The sequence below is a fragment of the Pollicipes pollicipes genome, unplaced genomic scaffold (genome assembly GCF_011947565.3).
Source record: "Pollicipes pollicipes isolate AB1234 unplaced genomic scaffold, Ppol_2.1 Scaffold_7261;HRSCAF=8764_pilon_pilon_pilon, whole genome shotgun sequence".
In the NCBI taxonomy this organism is placed as follows: Eukaryota; Metazoa; Arthropoda; class Thecostraca; order Pollicipedomorpha; family Pollicipedidae; genus Pollicipes; species Pollicipes pollicipes.
Window position 1 is genome coordinate 32,825,747 of NW_023597054.1, and position 20,065 is coordinate 32,845,811.

A 20,065-nucleotide genomic window follows, 5' to 3' on the forward strand; every position below is an offset into this window, starting at 1 on the left:
ATATTTAATTAATGTCCTTTAGCCGGATATCTTGGAGGTCGATTACTGGCCGCATGGGAATTCAACTCACAATGCCGAAAATTAAGAGCTCAAGGCCTTTCTTGCTTCCATCAAGGGACTCGAACTCACGTGGGGTGGCCCACGGGCTGACAGTGGACCACGTTGGCCAAACATTTACGAATACAGAGGGGTGATAAATACGGATCAGACTGCGATAATCGGACAGCAGTTCAATCGCACGCATGCCAGCGGTAGCAATATGCGCCACCAGCCTTGGGAGTAATGCCAAGAAGCACGTTTCGAAAGCTGCGAACACAGTGCAGCGATATATCAGCAGGTGTAACGACTACCTTTCGCCATTTACCCATTTCAATGGCGGTGATAATACATAAGCGCAGACAAGCTTCTTTCATTCGGTTTATTATTTATTAGTGGCAGCTTTGAAAACTTCTCGCTTCAGCGGGGTCGGCTCAACTTTTTCTTGAGCAGTTCAAGTAACAGGCACAGTTAGTGCAGAACAAAAATGAATGTGCGGTATTGGTACTTCTCCAGTAACCTTCATGACGAAGACAGGAGTTGCGAAACAAAAACACGTAAAAAAGTAGTAAGCTTCACATGCACGCATGTCACTTGTAGATGCTGCACACCGAATGCGAAGCGGCGTCACCTAACCTGCTCGGACAGTAAGAGAAGTCGCAAGCGTCGGCGCCGGCTGAGTGACCGTCACTTCATGTGACTGACGGTGCAGGCTGAACATCTGACGCTGACGGCAACACACGCCTACACTCGTCTGCTCACCACACCGCTGGCGGACCTACTCCCGTCAAACCCTCGTAAGCAGCACACGGCACCCACGTGTGCCAGTCCAGACCAGCACCTCCCGTTGCTGGCTCATTCGGGGCGCGTGGCCCGTGCCAGCGTGGCGGGCCCCGCTGGACGGGCGGCCTGTCGCGGTCACCACCCCACCGTACCCGTGCCAGCGCGGTGGGCTCCACTGGACGGGCGGCCTGTCGCGGTCACCGCCCTGCCGAACCCGTGCCAGCGCGGCGGGCCCCACTGGACCGGTGGACAGGTGTCGCGGTCACCGCCTAGCCGAGTCCGTGCCAGCAGCCGGGTCCGCGTTGACAAAGGCTTGGCCTCACAAACCGGCCGAACTCTGCATGCGCTTGCGACACTGTTCTCCGTACAGGTAGCGCACGCGGTTGATGTCCTTGTCGCTGAGCATCGTCTTGTTGGTTAGCTGCGGCACCGGAACGTCCGGCCAGTGGGAGCTCATAGTGCTGCCATTGCCCGCTGAGAAGGCGTCGGTCCCCAGCATCATCACCGACCTGACGACAGAGGAGCCATCGTCAAATCCGGCACGCGTGGAGCGGCTGCTAGGCCCGGCCGCCGACGCGCGGGATGGAGGAGCCACCGCTGGACACATCGCGCACGGGATGGAGGAGGCACCGCTGGACACATCGCGCACGGGAGGGAAGAGCCACCGCTGGACACATCGCGCACGGGATGGAGAAACCACCGCTGGACGCATCGCGCACGGGAGAGAAGAGCCACCGCTGGACACATCGCGCACGGGAGAGAGGAGCCACCGCTGGACACACCGCGCACGAGATGGAGAAGCCACCGCTGGACACATCGTGCATGGGGAGACACCGCTGACCGAGCACGTGGGCTGGAGAGCTGGTTCTTAACATATCGCACATAAAGAGATGTTGATTAAATTATCTCCCACGGGGAACCAGCGCCGGATCCAACGCACCCGGGAACCGCCGTTGAATCATCCATACAAGACGAGCAACGGCTGTCGCCAGCCGTCACATTGCCGCTTTCGATGACAATTTGCTCATCACTAAGACGCCCTCTGGCGCCGCCGTACCGATGAGCATGGCCGCTGGAGGTGCCAATCGGTTGGGCCAGACCCGCCCGGGTCGCACTCACTTGAAATCCAACGAGTCGGTGACGGGGTGGCGGCTTCGGTCGTACGCGTCGAAGTTCTCGGCGCCGTCGGCGTTCTCCAGGTCGATTTTGAGCCACTGGTCGCGGTCGGGCCGGTTGTGCTCGTGCCAGAAGCCGACCTGGACAGGGAGGAGACCGCGGGTCAGATGGGCGCGGCTCGTTCCGAATCTAGCGACAGACATCGGTCGGGTCCGCGCGTCCGGGCGGCGTGCACGGGAGGATGACGTGGGGCGGCGGCAGCCACGCGCGCTACCGCCGCATCACGTCGGTGGGACCGCATCGGACGTCGCTCAGCCCTGCCGACATTCTCGGCGGCGTTACAGCTGCGGTGTGTGGCGTGCAGTCTGGGTGACAACAAGACGCTTCCTTCGGCTCAAGTGAGCGCTCTTTTTGTCAGGTGACCATGGCCGGCACGAGCTATACCTGAACTGCTTTACCCACCGTGTGGCCCATTTCATGTAGGATGATGCCTATGTTGAAGCAGCCCTCGCCCAGTACAATCAGCTGGTCGGCACCAGTAGATCCCTGCGAACAAAACAGGCAGTCAGCTTTTAACACGCTTTCCTGTCAAAATGAATGGACCCCGCTTCGCCCTGCGGCCAACGGGGCATGCAAGATCTGAGCATAGCTGTTTCAGCCTACAGCTCCGCCACTAGCGTAGAGCTTGTATTTCAAAAAAAGCAGGTTGCAAGTACGCCTCTACCGATACCAGTTGGGCCGAGATGCATGCATGCAGAGAAGTACGTTTCCTCGGTTCAGTGGGCCGTGCAGCATTGACCTCCTTGCCTCGTCATTCGGTTAGACGGAGCGGTCGCACGAAGGTTGATGGGTATACACTGAGTCACGTTAGCATGGGTCGATCCGGCGAGCCCTGCACACTGAAAACAGTGAGGTCCTCTCGTAGTATGCCCGCACGCAGACAAGGGCATTCTTCTTCTTGGGGAGGATTGGGGGTGGGGCACGATATTAATTCCCCAAAGAATAGCGTAAAGACCGGTTCGAATCTGCTCAACCATACTGCATGCATGCACAAAATCCACAACAGCAGAGTGGTATCTCACCGCGACGTATATGAATACGAATCCGAATGAGGATACGTTGCCAACCGAAGGGACGTTGCCAACCATTCAGTCAACGACAACAAATCAATCGAATCCCAGGGTTTACAAATGCATGTAAATGGCCTGGGTGCCTTCCCCGAGTCGTAGCCAAATGTATTTGAAGCTCATCAGGGCTGTTGGCCTTTGGGTTAGAGCTGGCGCCCTTTTCTGATTGTCGTGTACATGTGTTGTCAAGAGCAACTTTCTAAACTGTCAACCCCAAACAGTGCAGCACAGCAGACATGTTGCCGTTTGTGCGATGGTGGCTTCGCTTGGCTGCAACCGTGACACTGCGCCATGAGCCCTGCGTCAGCACGCCGCTAGCCCAAAAGCGTCCCGGATTCTCGCAGGGCCCACGTCGAGCAACATCGTCTCGAAATTTTGTGTGTGAGAGCAAATGATGGGCAAAACAAGAATCGGGACCGAAGGCGGCGCTTTATATGCGTGCAACAAAAATGTACTGTAGGCCGGCCGAAATTTATTGCATTCAGTGTATGAGCTAGAAAGGAGCACTTGAATCCGGCGTAGTCGAAAATTCGATCGAACATTCGTCTCTTTAATGGGAGTGTCCCACTTTATTTTATATTTCATATTATTTCGGGGGGAATATTTCAAAAACATACTGTAGTGAAGCCTTAGTACCAGATGCGTTAAAAAATAAGGCTGGTTAGTGCCCTTGCAGCACTGTCAAGACATGATAAGGACATCAATTTGTGTTATTCCGAGTACAAATTATGCTGCCAACGCTTTGTTACAGCACTATGTTTCTTCCCTGCAGTCATCACCGTCGTCGTCATGACAACCGCCGTGCGCACCTATACCGGTGTGAATAAAAGAACGTTTGTGACTGGCCCAGCGGGCGACAAGGGTCTGTTACCGAGAAGCGTACTGGTTGCAGCTTGAGTCGGTGCGTCACTACGGAACATGTGATGCTCCCCATTCCCAAGGTCAAAGTGCGCCTCGAAGATAGTCACTGTGACAAACGCCATGGAGGAGAATGGAAGCGACAGTATAAAGTGTCGTTGAATTCGCGGGATAATCGCTTGATGTTCACATATATTTTTGCCTAAACAGAGTGTTTCAAGCTTTCATGGCATATAGTACACACACATTCTGAAAACTTGGTGTGCTGCAAACATTACAGAACACATATATTGGAAAGAACAAGTCAAATGAAGCGTATTACTTTCACAGTGGTGAGCAGGGAGTCGAGTAAGATTTGTCCCGCAGGAGCGGTGTTACTAAGTCGAAATTCTGAGCTGCTGAGAATGATCTCTAGAAAACTGGTATTACTGATGAAATCGTAGGCATCTGGTCTAGCAGTAAGTGAAATGTACAAAAAAGGTGTGCTACTGCCTTTAGCGTCGGACTGTGCAGGAACTCCATGGAGTACACCTTGGATTCGATATCGCCGGCAAAAACGTCGATGCGTCACGATCGGGCTCGGCGGGCGAGCGTAACCTCTAAACACGCTCCCATGGAGGTTCGACCAGCATTTCGCCTAGCTATTGGAGCTGTTAGTAATTCTTCAAATGCAGACATCATAGTCTAGCTGGCATAAATAGCCGTGCATGCCTGTTTTGCTCTGTTCAATCATTTCGACGGTCACAAGTCACGACAGTTAGAAACAGCCTCGGAAACAATTTCGAATTCGGTTGTTCAGCGGTGCTGAGCAGGCGATGCCGCCTGGTCGCTGTGCCGCCGTTCGCTTCAGGGCCGGACAGGACCTTCGTCCAACGAGGCGGTATGTTAGCTTAGCTATATCCTGACCTAGTTACGACCTGACCTAGCCAAGCTTTGACAGACCGCTGCCTCAGGGCCACGCTGGGACTGTTTTATTAGGGGGAGGGGAACTGACCGGCCGGCCGCGGATGCCGCGGTGGGCCAACTCCGGCCGGTGACGCCCCGACCCGCTGAGTCAGCGGCTCTCCGGGAGCGGCGGCGGGGCGCGCCCGTCAGCCGGCCGGCCGCTCCGGCCCCTGGTGCCGTCAGCCGGCCGGCCGCCTCGGCTGCGACGCCCGCGGAGCGGCGCCGCGCACCGTCCGGCTGTCTCCACAGGGCAGTGGCGCCCCACCCTGGTCCCGTCAGCGCGACGAGCTGTCCCCACAGGACAGCAGGCGGCCCCGACAGGGTGGCGCACACATCCAGCGTGTGCCGCGAGGCCGGCTTCTGCAGGCGCCGCTCCAAGGCCGCAGCAGAGACAGCTATCCGACGGAGCGGGCCGCCGGGCGGACGGGTGTGCAGAGCTGGCGGCGGCCGGCCCACTTGAGGGTGGTGAGTCACCGCCGCCAGCCTGGTCAGCGGGGCGCCTTGCTCTCTAAATGTTGACTCCGTCCCCGACCGACGGTGCGGCACCTCAATGATCAGCGGCCATAGCATTTTACCGTTGGCTGGTATCGCGACAGCCATGTTTGAGGGACGTTGGGCGGGATAGAGCCTTTATGATGCTCCCTAATTCGTCGTTCCTGACTAAAACTAGCAAAGCCCGATGTCCTTGTTGAAGCAAACGCTAACCAGTGATCCAACTAGCTGACGGCCTAGTCGACAGGCTACTAGTCGCTGGTTGACAGGCAGTAGAAGAGAGACTGACAGTTTCCTAACTCTCTACGCTTTGGCGGTCAATGAGCTGGTTAAGATGCCTTCTGTAAAACTGGTAACGCGATGGACTGCTCAGCCGCCGGCATAGAGCCTGACATTTGAGTTATGATGACGTAAACACAGGTTCGCCGGCTGTGATTCAAAGCCTTCCGCGTTGTTGTCCGTTTCAATCCACTGCGGATTCAAAGGCGTAAAGAATCCACTGCTGATGGTCAGGGTAAGCAAGCGACTGTGCCCGGCACCCGCCGGCTGGTGTCTGAGCTTGAAGGGTGTCCCGTACTCCGTGTGCAGTCCAACCGTGCCAGTGTCTGTGGCGGTGGCGGTGGCGAGAGGCACGCACCTGGTATCCGACGGAGGAGTAGCAGCCGCCGTGCCTCTTCAGCTGAATGCTGACGGCGTACTTGTCTGAGTCCTTCGCCGGCTCCCACAGCAGGCACGTGCTGTTGTTGAACTCCTCGATGGCCTCCATGAGCACTTCACACCTGACAGACGGGCAGTTCGGTCGTGAAATGCGACGCCGATGAGAAGCATGGCCGATCGGTTAAAAGCGCTCGCCGGAACCGGTCAGTTCCGGTACAGTGTAGGCTGCAGTGTTACACGGACGGCTTCTGCACCTACTGCAGTGCTGCAGTAACAGCCCGGTGATGGCTGCGAGTCCTGGAATGTACGTGACTAAACATGTCCCGATGCGAGTGCCAGTGACAATGATAACCGCATCGGTTCGGATTGTCAGCGCAACTGACGGACAGCTACACCGGCGGGAAACCGCAGCTAGCGTGCGTGCATGACATGTACATACATACGTAAAGACACAACACTCGCCATGTAACTGCAATTACGACTGATACAAATGGTATGAAATGACACGCCGCGCCACAACGCCACTGCACGGACCGGAAAATTGGTCTGATAGAATTGTGGCTACCATTGCGAGCGGAAGGTCGTGGCGACTGGCGAACAGCGCGAGCGCCAACTCGCGCGGCGCCGACAGCGCAGCCAAACCACACGTCTCGGCCATTTTGCGACACTCGCCGTGACTGCGCAGTACACGGATGCGGGATTGGGGGCTGTCGCGGCGCGCATAACACAAGAATCACTGTTGGCACAGGCAGAGGCTGACGTCACCACCGATGTTGGTCCTCCCTCGTAAATCTAAAACGTGAGTGTGCCGGACGGCCGTGATAGGCGTTTTTCAGAGTTTAAAAGCGTGTGGGCCCCATGTGCCAGGTGCGACATTTGGCTACGTGATGACTGGCGGCCTCGATTTGACTAGGTCATGGGTGACGCGTTCGCTTGAACATTGAAATTGAATGTGTGCCACGAAATGGCTACATCAGCATGCCTATTTCGTTGTCGAATTGGCTAGCTTTCCCAGCCAGCGCGTGTACGTGCCTGAAATGCAGATGTTTTCATGCATAGGAAGGAAGCCGGAAACCAGGAGTACCGAATGTGTTTTTACGATCCCACAAAAATAAACCACTTTCCCTTCAGTACCCTTAAAAGATAGTAATGACGTACTGATCAATGCGCTGGCTGTTGCGTGGTAAAGAGTGTGCTTGAGCAGTGTTCTTGCCTCCCAACTGGCTGTACTCTGCTGCTGTGTCCCTGTGTTCTTCGATTGCGCAGTGGTGCTGTACAGAACACGTGTGCCGCGAACAAGAACACGAACACGAACATTTACGCATGGTGCTTTGAGCCGCTGGCCTGAACATTTATACGGATAGTTCAGATGTGCCAATGTCTTGCATAACGGTACGATGATACCACGTTGAGTCTTACCCCCTATGGTTTGGATCACCGGGCACAACACGCATAACATTACAGGACGCTCAGAGTACATATGTGCATGATTTCATGGCAAGATGTACAGGATGCACGAATGCAGGATTCTATTACAGGACGCGGCTTGTAAGGGGGAGTACATATGTACCCTGCCACTGGCGGGGTAGAGAAATTGGAAACCGCACGAAGCGCGTACAGTCATGCATCATAGTCCCACAGGTGTTCCACCGGTTCGCGCATGCCACGGAACGTACATACCTTTGGCCAGTTGCATGAACAGCTTCCTGCAGCGGATGCTTGCACAAAGCAAGTTCAATGTCATTCAGTGCTTTTGTGGCTGGTATGTACCATAACTACACAGAGCTCCATAAAATTAGTAAAACGCCGTAACACCGTAACCTGTGATCTGTATACGGATGCCACGCCATGTTGTTAATACTGTTCAGGGCCATGTCGGGTGCTTTCACTTGTGATCTGTATACGCATGGCATGCCATGTTGTTAATGCCGGTGTCATAAACGATTAAAGATTCAAAATTAGACCATCTGAATGCTTTGTTTGGCTACAGTCCGTCGAAATACCGCAAGTATATTGCATGTAAGTGTATGCGTTACTTTATTCATTTACGCTATCGGAATTTTATATTTCACCAATAAAGCCGTGTTCGGGACCAATTCATAGAGATGTGTCGAATGGTGCCCCATAATCCGAGATCGAAGAAAATATTGGGGGTAGTTCTATTCGACATCGTGCTGATCCGCCTGCTGACACGAGAGCCCGTGCACGCACTTGCGGATCGCGATCAGGTCCTCGGTCGTCGCCGACTGGTCTGCAACCAGCACCGACCCGGGCGAGTTGGGGCAGCCGAGATGGTCGTCCAGCCGGTGGGGGATGCGCGCGGACTCAGTACGGACCTGGGCGAGTCGGGGCAGCCGAGCCGGTCGTCCAGCCGGTGGGGGATGCGCGCGGACTCAGTACGGACCTGGGCGAGTCGGGGCAGCCGAGCCGGTCGTCCAGCCGGTAGGGGATGCGGGCCAGCGGCCACAGCAGTTGGCTGTCCTTGGCCACGTGGTCCGATTCGGTGGTGTTGACCCCTAGCATGTCTCCTTCGGTGATGCCCTCGCCGCCCACGTACAGTCCTGTAACACAAGAGCCGGCTCAGACACGGCGCTATGTCAATAGCCTGTATTCGCCGCGTTGGCTGTGTTGAATGCTCCTCGCTTTCCGAGGCATGCTCTAGGCCTTTGTCTGCTGGCATGTGGCTGTCGGAACGCGGCGAGGCGCAATGTGCCCGACGCTCGTGTACATTGTTAACTGTGAGATCATCGCGGCTTACGGGTCCACGGGTCCATATTTGGCTCCGGTGGCGGTGGTGCACCTTTTCAGAGGAGCAAACGTCCTATGATGGTGGCCACTGGCTGCGCGTTTTGTCAAAATTTGGCGAGAATCCACAACGAAGTGATAAAGACCATCGGGGACAGCCTCTTGCGATAAAACCCTTCACGAACAGTTAGTATATCTGGCATGCTAAAAACGTCTGACAGTCTCACGAGGGGACCGCCCGGCCATGCCGTTTACGGAGACGATGAATGGCCACATATCTGTCATGGACTGTGATTTCACGCACGTGGAGGTTGCATATGGAGAATCTTAATCAACGCATAATCTACGTTATGTGACTTAACGTAGACTCTAAGTCGTCTAGCACTAGTCGAATGTGCGCAGAGTCTTGCCGCACAGGTTCTGTCGTAACATGAGATCAGGGCCAATGGAAGATCTTCCAAGGTGGGGAGACTCGCCATTTTTGTGACTTTTTTCATTCAACGTTTACAGGAACAATGCTTAATTTTCAGAAAGATGGGATCCTCTTCCTCCCCCCCCCCCCCCCCCCGCCTAGGTCCTGCGCCCCTGAAGCGGATAACCCTACGGCAGGTTTTCCCTGGGCGAACGACCGCCGCTCGCCGCCTCTGCCCCTGCGCGCTCGCTGGCGGCGCCCTCCGTGCCGTTTGACCGGCTCGGCTCGAGCGTCACGACACGGCCGGCCGTGACGTCAGACGCTCCGCTGCCGGCGACTGGAGGACCGGCCCCGGCTCGGGACCGTCCCGCCCGGCCGGGAGCGAGCCGAATCCGGCCGTCAGCCGCCCGCTGCGCTGAGCCGTGTGCCAAGGCTCGATCGGCCAGGCTTTGTAACCGGAAAAGTTCGCGATCAGTGAAGTCGACAAGACTCGAAATGGGCAAGTTTGTAGCGGGTGAGTCCCGTGTTGAAAAGCGCTCTTAGAGGAAAATGTTTTCATCCCGAAGGCCCAATAAGAGAGAAGTTCTTAATGAAGCAGATTCGTTAACGAACGCCGGTGTGCAAGCCCCCGTATGCCCTCTGGCCTGTATAGAAAATGATTTGTAACGGAGGATTCCCGTGGCTACGCGAAGGTTCTATCGGCATGGGTCGCGATTAACAGATTTGCAAGGCATAAAGTTCCCACCTAATGGAGAAGAATAGTTTCGGAAAAGACTCACAAGCAAAATGATCGTGAAACAAAAACGTCGTAATGGCACGATAAGGGACACTTTGCCAGGGGCGAAAAAGGTTTCGTTTTATCGGATATGATCGGTGACGAAAATGGGTAACCTTGCAAGCTACTAAGTGACAAAAAAGTGGAAGTGAAAACGAATTAAACAGATCAAACCACATAACAACAGACCACTCCAGCTAGAACTCAAATGTCCTTTGTCCTCTAGAACGTCTTTTGCAATAGCGCTCGATCCATGAGGTTTGTTGTTTGTGGATACCCGAACGAACCAAGTCATCGTCGCAGGGTCATCGGACATTTGAGACACTGAAGTGGTCAGGAACGGAACGGACGACATTGGAGACACTGGAGCGGTCAGGAACGGAACGGATGACATCCGCACGTGCAAACACTAAGGGAACAGTGGGAAATACGCTAGCTTAAAGAAAGCTGCATGGTGGCAACTGAATCGTGACCCAACAAATCCCAGCACGAGGATACAGAGATGTAACCGGGGCTTCCTGCTACTGAGAGAAACAGCGGCTTTTGAGGCCAGAGGCGGAGTATCGCCGGCGTAGGCTTCTCACATTGTCCGTCGCAACTTAGATTTAGCATTCTGACCCGTTGGCAGTCGTGAGTCATCATACTGTGTGCAGAGCTAACCCAAGGTGCTAGAGGTATCAACTGTCTTTTTTTGGCATCTGGCTTTACCGTATTGGATGGGTTTTGCACTAGATGCCATTGGTTGGGACCATCTTAAGGGATGCAAGGCCTGCACAAGAAATACCAGTAATTATGCGAAGAAAGTGAAGGTCACGAACGCTTCCAGCTGACTGCAGGCTACAAGGGCTAAAAAAGGCAAGGCTACAAACTGTGGTCCTGGAAGCGAGTCAGACACACGGTTTAAATTTCCAGTGAGCTGAGATTATGTGAGTGAATATGAGAAGGAACCAATAACAGTAATCAATAATTTGTGTTTGAATTTAATGTCAGCAGCTATTAGCTGGCATCAAGTAAATCAACCAGAGACCTCCGTTCAAAAGTCGGCGCCGTTGTACGCTTTAGGACATGTGGACGGTTTGGTGCCCTAGCCGTCTCTTCTCTCGTTTGACGCTACTGCTGACGACAATCCCGACCTTACGTGGAGGATTGAAATTCCACATACAGCGAGAAACGCGCGCGATGAGTTGAAACCCATGAGCACTATGTGTGTTGCCTATCTCGTCTCCTTCTCAGAACAACGTCATTTCGCATTTTTCAAAATGCAGCCGGAGACATTTTGATTGGCACGCCATGGTCAGAGGGCCTGAGTAAGAACCGGCTCCGCCCTTCCTCCGCCGGTCGCATCCGGTCCAGTTGGCAACGTCGCCTGCTTGCATATAACCGGCTGCTTTCTTTGGCCGGGCGGCGACCACCAACGCGATAGAACGACCGAGCGGAGCTGGCACCAGTCCCTCCCACGCACCTGGATGCTGGTCACTAGCCGCAGCCCCTCCCACGCTCCTGGCTGCTGGTCACTAGCCGCGCCCCCTTCCACGCACCTGGATGCTGGTCACTAGCCGCAGCCCCTCCCACGCACCTGGCTGCTGGTCACTAGCCGCGCCCCCTTCCGCGCTCCTGGCTGCTGGTCACTGGCCGCAGCCCCTCCCACGCACCTGGCTGCTGGTCACTAGCCTCACCCCCTTCCGCGCTCCTGGCTGCTGGTCACTGGCCGCAGCCCCTCCCACGCACCTGGCTGCTGGTCACTAGCCTCACCCCCTTCCACGCTCCTGGCTGCTGGAGACCGGCCGACCTTCCGAGCCTCCTCGGATTTTGGGTAACAAACCCTGCTCCCGCTCGTCACAGCTACTGGAAGCTGAACCGAGCACCCCTCCTCCTCCCCCCCCCCCCGTCTCTGGCTGCTGGAAAGTGATCCCAGCTTCTCCTATGGTTCCGGCTGATGGAAATTGACCCCAGCTCATCCCACGTCCAGGGCTGCCGATGCCTTTGCAAGTTTCTCCTGTATCCCTGGCTTCTCAGAGACAAGACGAATCTACTCTATCTCCCGGTCTTCAGGACGATGACTCCTTGACTTCCTTCGTCCACAACGGACGTAAACAAACGTGACTCCAGGCCTTTTCACCATTCATATCCCAGCATGTTCGCTGCCTGTCTCTGTCATCTCGCTTCTGAAAGATGGAGAGAGAGAGAGAGAGAGAGAGAGAGAGAGAGAGAGAGAGAGAGAGAGAGAGAGAGCCTACCAGCCTGGCTTAGTGAGAGTGCTGGCTGACCCGATGACGTCCCTGCAAGGCTCAGCGACCCACGGACTCCTGATTGCCCCACTGAGGCACAGCACGTGGATCCTGGCCGGAGAGTCCGCCGCCTGACCGCAGGAGGGCGCGGCGCGCTCCGTCCGGTCAGCGGCGGCCTCTCTGTATGCACCGGCGGCCTGCCAACCTCGGGTCACGCGTCAGCCAGGCCAGTGTTTGCCCTCTGTCAATCAGCGCCGCACACGCGGGCAGTACCGGGGCGGGCCGGCCGCCGCGAGAGGGCGCCGCGCCAGCCGCTGAGCGTATGCGGCGGCCAGCCGCCCGCACCGTCCCCATCAATAATGCATTAGCAGCGGGAGACTGGGCTGTTGACGTCGGCGCTGACGCTGTCGGTTGTGGTTTACTTCGTGCGGACTGCTCCAAGCCAAAAGAAGGCGGCAGGGGACCTAACCCAGGTCAAATATTGATGTCACGAGAGATCCTCGGTGAAAGCAATATTTTGAACACAGACGGTTTTAAACGTCGTTGGTTCATGCCCTCAGTTGCTAAGCCCAGTGTCTGCGTTTCGGGTACAATGCCAGCCGCAGCCCCCTGGGGCGCGCGTTGAAGGGCCCTGCTGCTTTATGACATAATTTCGGATAGTCCTCCCAAACCGAACCTGTCCAAAGAAAGTTTATAACAATTAAGATGCCAAAGTGCGACAAAACCATCGCTTTACGATCATCAAACAGTGGAAACACTGAACCGGTCAGGGACAGAACGGACAACATCCGCACGCGCAAACATTAAGGGAACAGGGGAAATACGCTAGCTTAAATAAAGCTTCCATGTTGGCAACCGAACGGTGACCGAACAAATCCCCAAAAAGAGCGTGAATAAAAAATACTTGAAACACAATACAGACTCGGGGCTAGCATAAAAGAAAGCTCCCGCCGATATGACCCTAGCAAAAATGCGCCAGACCGTCTCGCCCCTCTAAGCTTAATGCTTCTTGGATTCGGCATGTCACAAATTAAGCCAGCCAGTTTCCGACCAAAGCCGACAACACTGAGTAGAAAGCCTTTGTCGCACGCGAAGGACTCCTGTCATTTAGACAAGGTCATTTAGTCCAGTCTTCCTCATCCATACCTGGCCCGCAACTGATCGGCTCCGGTGACACGAATATGTGCACCTGACTCGCAACTTATCGGCCCCGGTGGCACGAATGTGTGCACCTGACTCGCAACTGATCGGCTCCGGTGGCACGAACGCGTGCACCTGACTCGCAACTGATCGGCTCCGGTGGCACGAACGCGTGCACCTAACTCGCAACTGATCGGCTCCGGTGGCACGAACGTGTGCACCGAAGTGCCAACGGTGCACACCCTGGCTGCAACCCCGATCAAATCAGAAGATGACGTCACACCGAATGAATCATGAAGCTCCTCACGTTCTGCGCCACACCAAGAGTCCTCCAATAAGACAGTCAATGGCTAACCTTGGTCAACGCTTTCAACAAACAGGAGCGACCATTTGTCCATGGCTGTTGCCATTCATTGCCAGCATCTGTATGAGATGCACCGGAAGCAGGACCACGAAAGCCTGACCCGGGTCACGCTGACAAAGTCGGAGTCAAGGGAACGCCACTAAGCGACAAAGAAGTATTAGGTCCACACTCAATCCCCCTTTGCTTTGCGTTGCTCGCTGGTTTGTGAACACTTCGCTTGGTACATACAGGCCTGGTTTGACCTGTGCTTCAGCCTCAGTACTAGGCTGGATCCATTATAGTCTCATCATATTTTGTGTAAAACCTGCACCTTTGGAGTATCTTTATCCATATATGGTGTGCGATAATTCTAGGAGTGTTTTCACGTGGTGCCTGATATTTTTGTGTTTCACTATGATTCGAGGACAGGGCGTAACAGCACCATGCACACCACAAGCGTGGCTCCGGTATACAAACGACAGATACGTTTTCTGTCAACAGGAAGAGGGTGTGGCAGTATTTCCAGGCCGCTCAACATACATATGCGGAGAAAACCGGGACCGGATTTACGGCACCGATCAAGTGGAAGCCAGCATCAGCCGGCAGTCGCTCCTGCTCCGAGCCCCACCATCCGGATGACGTCATTGAAGAAGGATCTGCAACGTTATGTGGAAGCCGTCCGCGCAGAAAGCGCCGCCGGGAGACGTGAGATGCGCCGCCCGTCATTTATGAAAGAAATGGCAACTCGACGGACTTCGTGAAACAGAAGGCCACCGGCCCGAACAAAACTGGAGAAGACACGTCCGCAACAGCACCAGCCACTTTCAGCATAGTCCTAAACAAGAGCAACCTGTGAGATTACATGAGCACGGCAAGGCAACCGACCGGAGTCCAGAAGTCCAGCGTATCAGATCACGTGCGGTCGGAAGGGGAACTGAAGGAGATGAGGAACACCGGCCAGCATGGAACGAAGTACCCATTGTCGACACAGGGCCGTGGTGGTCATTACGAAAGACCGGGAAAACAGCGCGCATGCCAACTCACCTCTAGTGAACCTAGCGCAGACGTCAGGCCAGCATGGGCTGATGTCGCAAATTGACGGCTGCAGTCGAAGCACCCCCAAACCAAACAAATATCATGATCAGTCGAGCATGACTCCATGTGTGAACGAAATACAACACAAAAGTCAGGGAGATAAATAGGAGAGCTTCTAAAGCGTGACGAGCATTTCTCTTCGGTAGTCTACCCGTTTAATTTCAGTATGCGAACAGCTAGGTTGAGAGCTTGGAGTTCGCAGTTAATAGGAACTTTCCGCGCTTAGATACGGAAATGTTTATACGCCAAACTCAAACATCCTCATGCTCTTCTTAGGAATAGCAGCATATAGTGCCGGTCGTAGATAGAATCGGCAGAAACGTTGCGCAAACCGTGACATCATTGGGTAGAACAAGAGCCCGAATGGATTTTCATCTCTATACCATCGGCATATTGACCAAATACTAACCTTGACATGCAGCAAATGCACGGCAATACATGAGTACGTCATTTCCTGCATGAAATAACCTCCGTAGAATGATCATGAACCACCTTAATCAACACCAGATGTTTTCAGGTCGGCTGCCAGACTTAGGCACTGAGCCAGGGGGGGGGGGGGTGGAAGGTGGATTCGGGATCCATTCTAACTCCCTAAGGAACGAGGTTTACATTAGACGCTGAGTGATTTCGCAATGCTTCAGTGCGACTTTGCGGGAGTTTGGTCAGAGCGTGTCTTTCCCCGACGAAAACTCTGGTTACATGCCTGTCCGGGCTGTCACCGCTTCTATGCAATAGCAGTGAAGGCTAAGACCCATCGGGGCATGCCACCGCTTCTATGTAATAGCAGAGAAGGCGAAGACCTATCGAGGTGGGCTGTCGTTCACTTAGATGTTCAACGGGCAAACAGACACATCAAAAACACTCACGATCAGTTCTCGCCGGGTAGATGCTCCTCTCGATAACCAGCTTCCTGACGAAGTAGGAGGCGATGCCGGCGCCGATGAGCAGCAGCACCACCAGAATGAGGAGAATCCAGACCCAGACGGGGCAGACGCCGCAGCGGCGGCCGCCCTTACGCGGCGCTTGTCCCTCGCCCACCGCAGCCAGCTCGTACCGGTTTCGCGCCATCTGACCTGAGGAACAAGGCCGCGGGTCAGGTCAGCAGGACTTAATCAGTGGTCAAGTCACCAGATGCAGCTGCCGATCAGATCACGCGGACACAGCCGCTGGTCGGATCGCCAGGCACAGCTGCTGATCAGACCAACAGACACAGCTGCTGGTCAGATCACCCGGACACAGCTGCTGGTCAGCTCACCAGATACAGCCGTTGATTAGGTGAGCGGCACATGGTCCCTGGTCCCGTCATGTCATTAGATACAGCCGCTGGTCAGGTGAGCAGCACATGGTCCCTGGTCACGACACGTCATCAGATACAGCCGCTGGTCAGGTGAGTGGCACATGGTCCCTGGTCCCGTCATGTCATTAGATACAGCCGCTGGTCAGGTGAGCAGCACATGGTCCCTGGTCCCGTCATGTCATTAGATACAGTCGCTGGTCAGGTGAGTGGCACATGGTCCCTGGTCCCGTCATGTCATTAGATACAGCCGCTGATCAGGTGAGCGGCACATGGTCCCTGGTCCCGTCATGTCATTGGATACAGTCGCTGGTCAGGTGAGCAGCACATGGTCCCTGGTCCCGTCATGTCATTAGATACAGTCGCTGGTCAGGTGAGTGGCACATGGTCCCTGGTTCCGTCATGTCATTAGATACAGCCGCTGATCAGGTGAGTGGCACATGGTCCCTGGTCACGCCGGCAGGCACAGTCAGCTCAGACATGGCTGCTACAATGTTACGGAATAATTTGAATGACGTCATCGGCGTACGCAAGGTTTTGCAATAGGCGTATAGGCACAGCTTAAAGGCTTTCACTGAAGTGGGTCTTCAGTGAGCAGAATCAGTGCATACAGCAGAGCCAGTGCATGTTGAGCGCACCACAGACGCGCGAATTTCGTTGCATGGCGTAAAACAGCGTCGCGCATTCTTCATCTACATATTTTCACGTGTCGACTCGGAGCTTTTTATTTATTTTTCAAACATTTGTCTGATGACCATGTTTGGTGGTTAAGAGCACGTCGGCTATTTGGGTCATTTTGCGCCTTCGTCACCTTTTACTTACATGTGCTATTGAGGTGAGTGTATCACAAGGAACCTAACAACAGTTAAAAACAGCATGGTCATTGACCTATAAGCGATGCCAAGGTTACTCCGCGTCCAAGAAATGCTGTCTCTCGGCACATAGCGCAAGTTAAACCAGTGCATGCCTGACAGCGAGGACCTCGCCGCATCTGTCACATGCAGGGACGTCGGCTGTGTGGCTCAGTCGGAGACGAGTGCGTGCTTCAGGCATGACGAGTGAGTGTGGCTGTTTCTTTTCCTAGAGTTGCGAAGTGAACGCGGCCAGCGTCCTTTCTCAGGTACGATGACTTTGAGCTTGTCCTGGCTGCTCTTCTGACCCCACATTGTCTGCCATTCTGTTGTAACGTAGAGTTTTATTGACGCGTACAGGTCGCTCGTAGGACTCGCACGGCACCGTTGGGCGGCAGCAGCGTGGCTGCCTTCACAGCCTGGTCAGCCGATCCGTTTCCGGCCAGACCGACGTGGCTGGGGATTCAACCAGCTCTGCCTGCTGGCCCCTGTGCCGCAGGCTGGAGAGCTTACTTGCGATCAGCTTCGCTAAATACGCGTCTTTCGTCGATATATTCTAGATACATGATGCCGCGCTGAGCAAGCCAGCAAATGCTGTGCACGACGGTAGATTACGTCGCAAAATGCAGTCCAGACAGTTCAGAACGGTGAAAAGTTCAGCATGAAACATGGAGGCCGATGATGGTGAGCAAAAACTTTCAGAGCCTCGAGACGACACGAGTGCGCTCCCAGTACCCAAGTTTGTTCTGAATCCATCCGTGTATAAGTGTGCGGACCGTTTGTACGTCATATGCATGAGCTTGTGAAATTCTTGCCCCGGCTCAGCAGCGTGCGTCGATCCCTTGGGGAACCTGGTGAGTGATGTGTCATTCGGTGCACGTCTGATCAGGCGTCGTGGAGCCACTCACAGCTACACATAGCAGTCGTGTTTTCCCTGTACTTCCCTGAGAAAAGAATCGCATGAGATCTATGCAGAGGACCATGCCGTGTGCTGGGAGTGTGCGAAACTCGTATATTCTGATCGAATCGCATGAGACCTGTGCAGAGGACCATGCCGTGTGCTGGGAGTGTGCGAAACTCGTATATTCTGATCGAATCGCATGAGACCTGCGCAGAGGACCATGCCGTGTGCTGGGAGTGTGCGAAACTCGTATATTCTGATCGAATCGCATGAGATCTGTGCAGAGGACCATGCCGTGTGCTGGGAGTGTGCGAAACTCGTATATTCTGATCGAATCGCATGAGACCTGTGCAGAGGACCATGCCGTGTGCTGGGAGTGTGCGAAACTCGTATATTCTGATCGAATCGCATGAGACCTGTGCAGAGGACCATGCCGTGCGCTGGGAGTGTGCGAAGCTGGTATATTCTGATCGAATCGCATGAGACCTGCGCAGAGGACCATGCCGTGTGCTGGGAGTGTGCGAAACTGGTACATTCTGATCGAATCGCATAAGATCTGCGCAGAGGACCATACCGTGTGCTGGGAGTGTGCGAAACTCGTATATTCTGATCGCACCCCGTATGGCTAAAGAGCGGCACCTCAGGCTCAAAAGGTGGTTGGCTGGCGTCTGCCAGCAGGCTCGCACCGGTTGATGCGCAAATGTAGTTGGCTGGCGTCTGCCAGCAGGCTCGCACTGGTTGATGTGCAAAGAGCGCCAGCGACGATGAGAATCTCTTGAAGATGGATGCTGTCCAGCATCTTCTTACTGCACTCGCAGGCAAGTGTTGTCGGACTGGACTAAGCTGTGCATATATAGTCGAGTTTGGACCCTGTCAGTGAGCATGATCGGCATGCTCAGCATACAAAGCATACAGCATGATTATAGTTTTGCGGTCTCCCCATGCGTGACACGTGAGGCCACATTCAGAGCGTCTGGGCTTTAAAGCACTTATTGCAAATATACCTTAAATGACTTAGGTAGGTAAGATGACGATCGAAAACCAGACCCAAAAACCTAAATCTATCAGCTGTCGGGACAGTGCAGGCTAACCCGTGGGCCACTGCAGGGTTTCTTCTTTTCGCGCAACAGCACGCACGCTGTCTTTGCCGTTGATAATGTTAAACCGATCAGGGAGCTCCACTCGGTCACTTTATCCGCCCAGAGCCAGATCTGACGCCCCTCTGATGCCACGTCATCCCCCAGAGCTGGATATGACGCCCCTCTGATGCCACGTCATCCCCCAGAGCCGGATCTGACGCCCCGCTGATGCCACGTCATCCCCCAGAGCCGGATCTGACGCCCCTCTGATGCCACGTCATCCCCCAGAGCTGGAGATGATATTCTACTGATGCCACGTCATCCCCCAGAGCCGGATCTGACGCCCCTCTGATGCCACGTCATCCCCCAGAGCCGGATATGACGCCCCGCTGATGCCACGTCATCCCCCAGAGCCGGATCTGACGCCCCGCTGATGCCACGTCATCCCCCAGAGCCGGATCTGACGCCCCGCTGATGCCACGTCATCCCCCAGAGCCGGATCTGACGCCCCGCTGATGCCACGTCATCCCCCAGAGCCGGATCTGACGCCCCGCTGATGCCACGTCATCCCCCAGAGCCGGATCTGACGCCCCGCTGATGCCACGTCATCCCCCAGAGCCGGATCTGACGCCCCGCTGATGCCACGTCATCCAACCAGAGCTGGATATGATGCTCTGCTGATGTCGCAGTATCCACCCAGAGCTGGATATGATGCTCTGCTGATGTCGCAGTATCCACCCAGAGCTGGATATGACGCCCCGCTGATGTCGCAGTATCCACCCAGAGCTGGATACGATGCTCTGCTGATGTCGCAGTATCCACCCAGAGCTGGATATGATGCTCTGCTGATGTCGCAGTATCCACCCAGAGCTGGATATGATGCTCTGCTGATGTCGCAGTATCCACCCAGAGCTGGATATGATGCTCTGCTGATGTCGCAGTATCCACCCAGAGCTGGATATGATGCTCTGCTGATGTCGCAGTATCCACCCAGAGCTGGATATGATGCTCTGCTGATGTCGCAGTATCCACCCAGAGCTGGATATGATGCTCTGCTGATGTCGCAGTATCCACCCAGAGCTGGATATTGATGCTCTGCTGATGTCGCAGTATCCACCCAGAGCTGGATATGATGCTCTGCTGATGTCGCAGTATCCACCCAGAGCTGGATATGATGCTCTGCTGATG

General features: G+C 54.8%; 1 protein-coding gene across 1 annotated transcript in view; it reads right to left on the reverse strand.

Moving 5' to 3' along the window:
• Positions 1-404: 404 nt before the first annotated feature.
• The window catches only part of LOC119111753 (astacin-like metalloprotease toxin 5), a 26,413-nt gene continuing 6,752 nt past the window's right edge, over positions 405-20,065 (reverse strand). Inside the window, exons 2-7 of the mRNA XM_037235566.1 lie at positions 15,619-15,825; positions 8,419-8,575; positions 5,995-6,136; positions 2,398-2,481; positions 1,939-2,075; positions 405-1,328 (exon numbers count right to left, since the gene is read on the reverse strand). Coding sequence (XP_037091461.1) covers positions 1,139-1,328; positions 1,939-2,075; positions 2,398-2,481; positions 5,995-6,136; positions 8,419-8,575; positions 15,619-15,820 — 912 coding nt within the window. The 5' untranslated portion in view covers positions 15,821-15,825 and the 3' untranslated portion in view covers positions 405-1,138. The remainder of the gene's footprint in view (positions 1,329-1,938; positions 2,076-2,397; positions 2,482-5,994; positions 6,137-8,418; positions 8,576-15,618; positions 15,826-20,065) is intronic.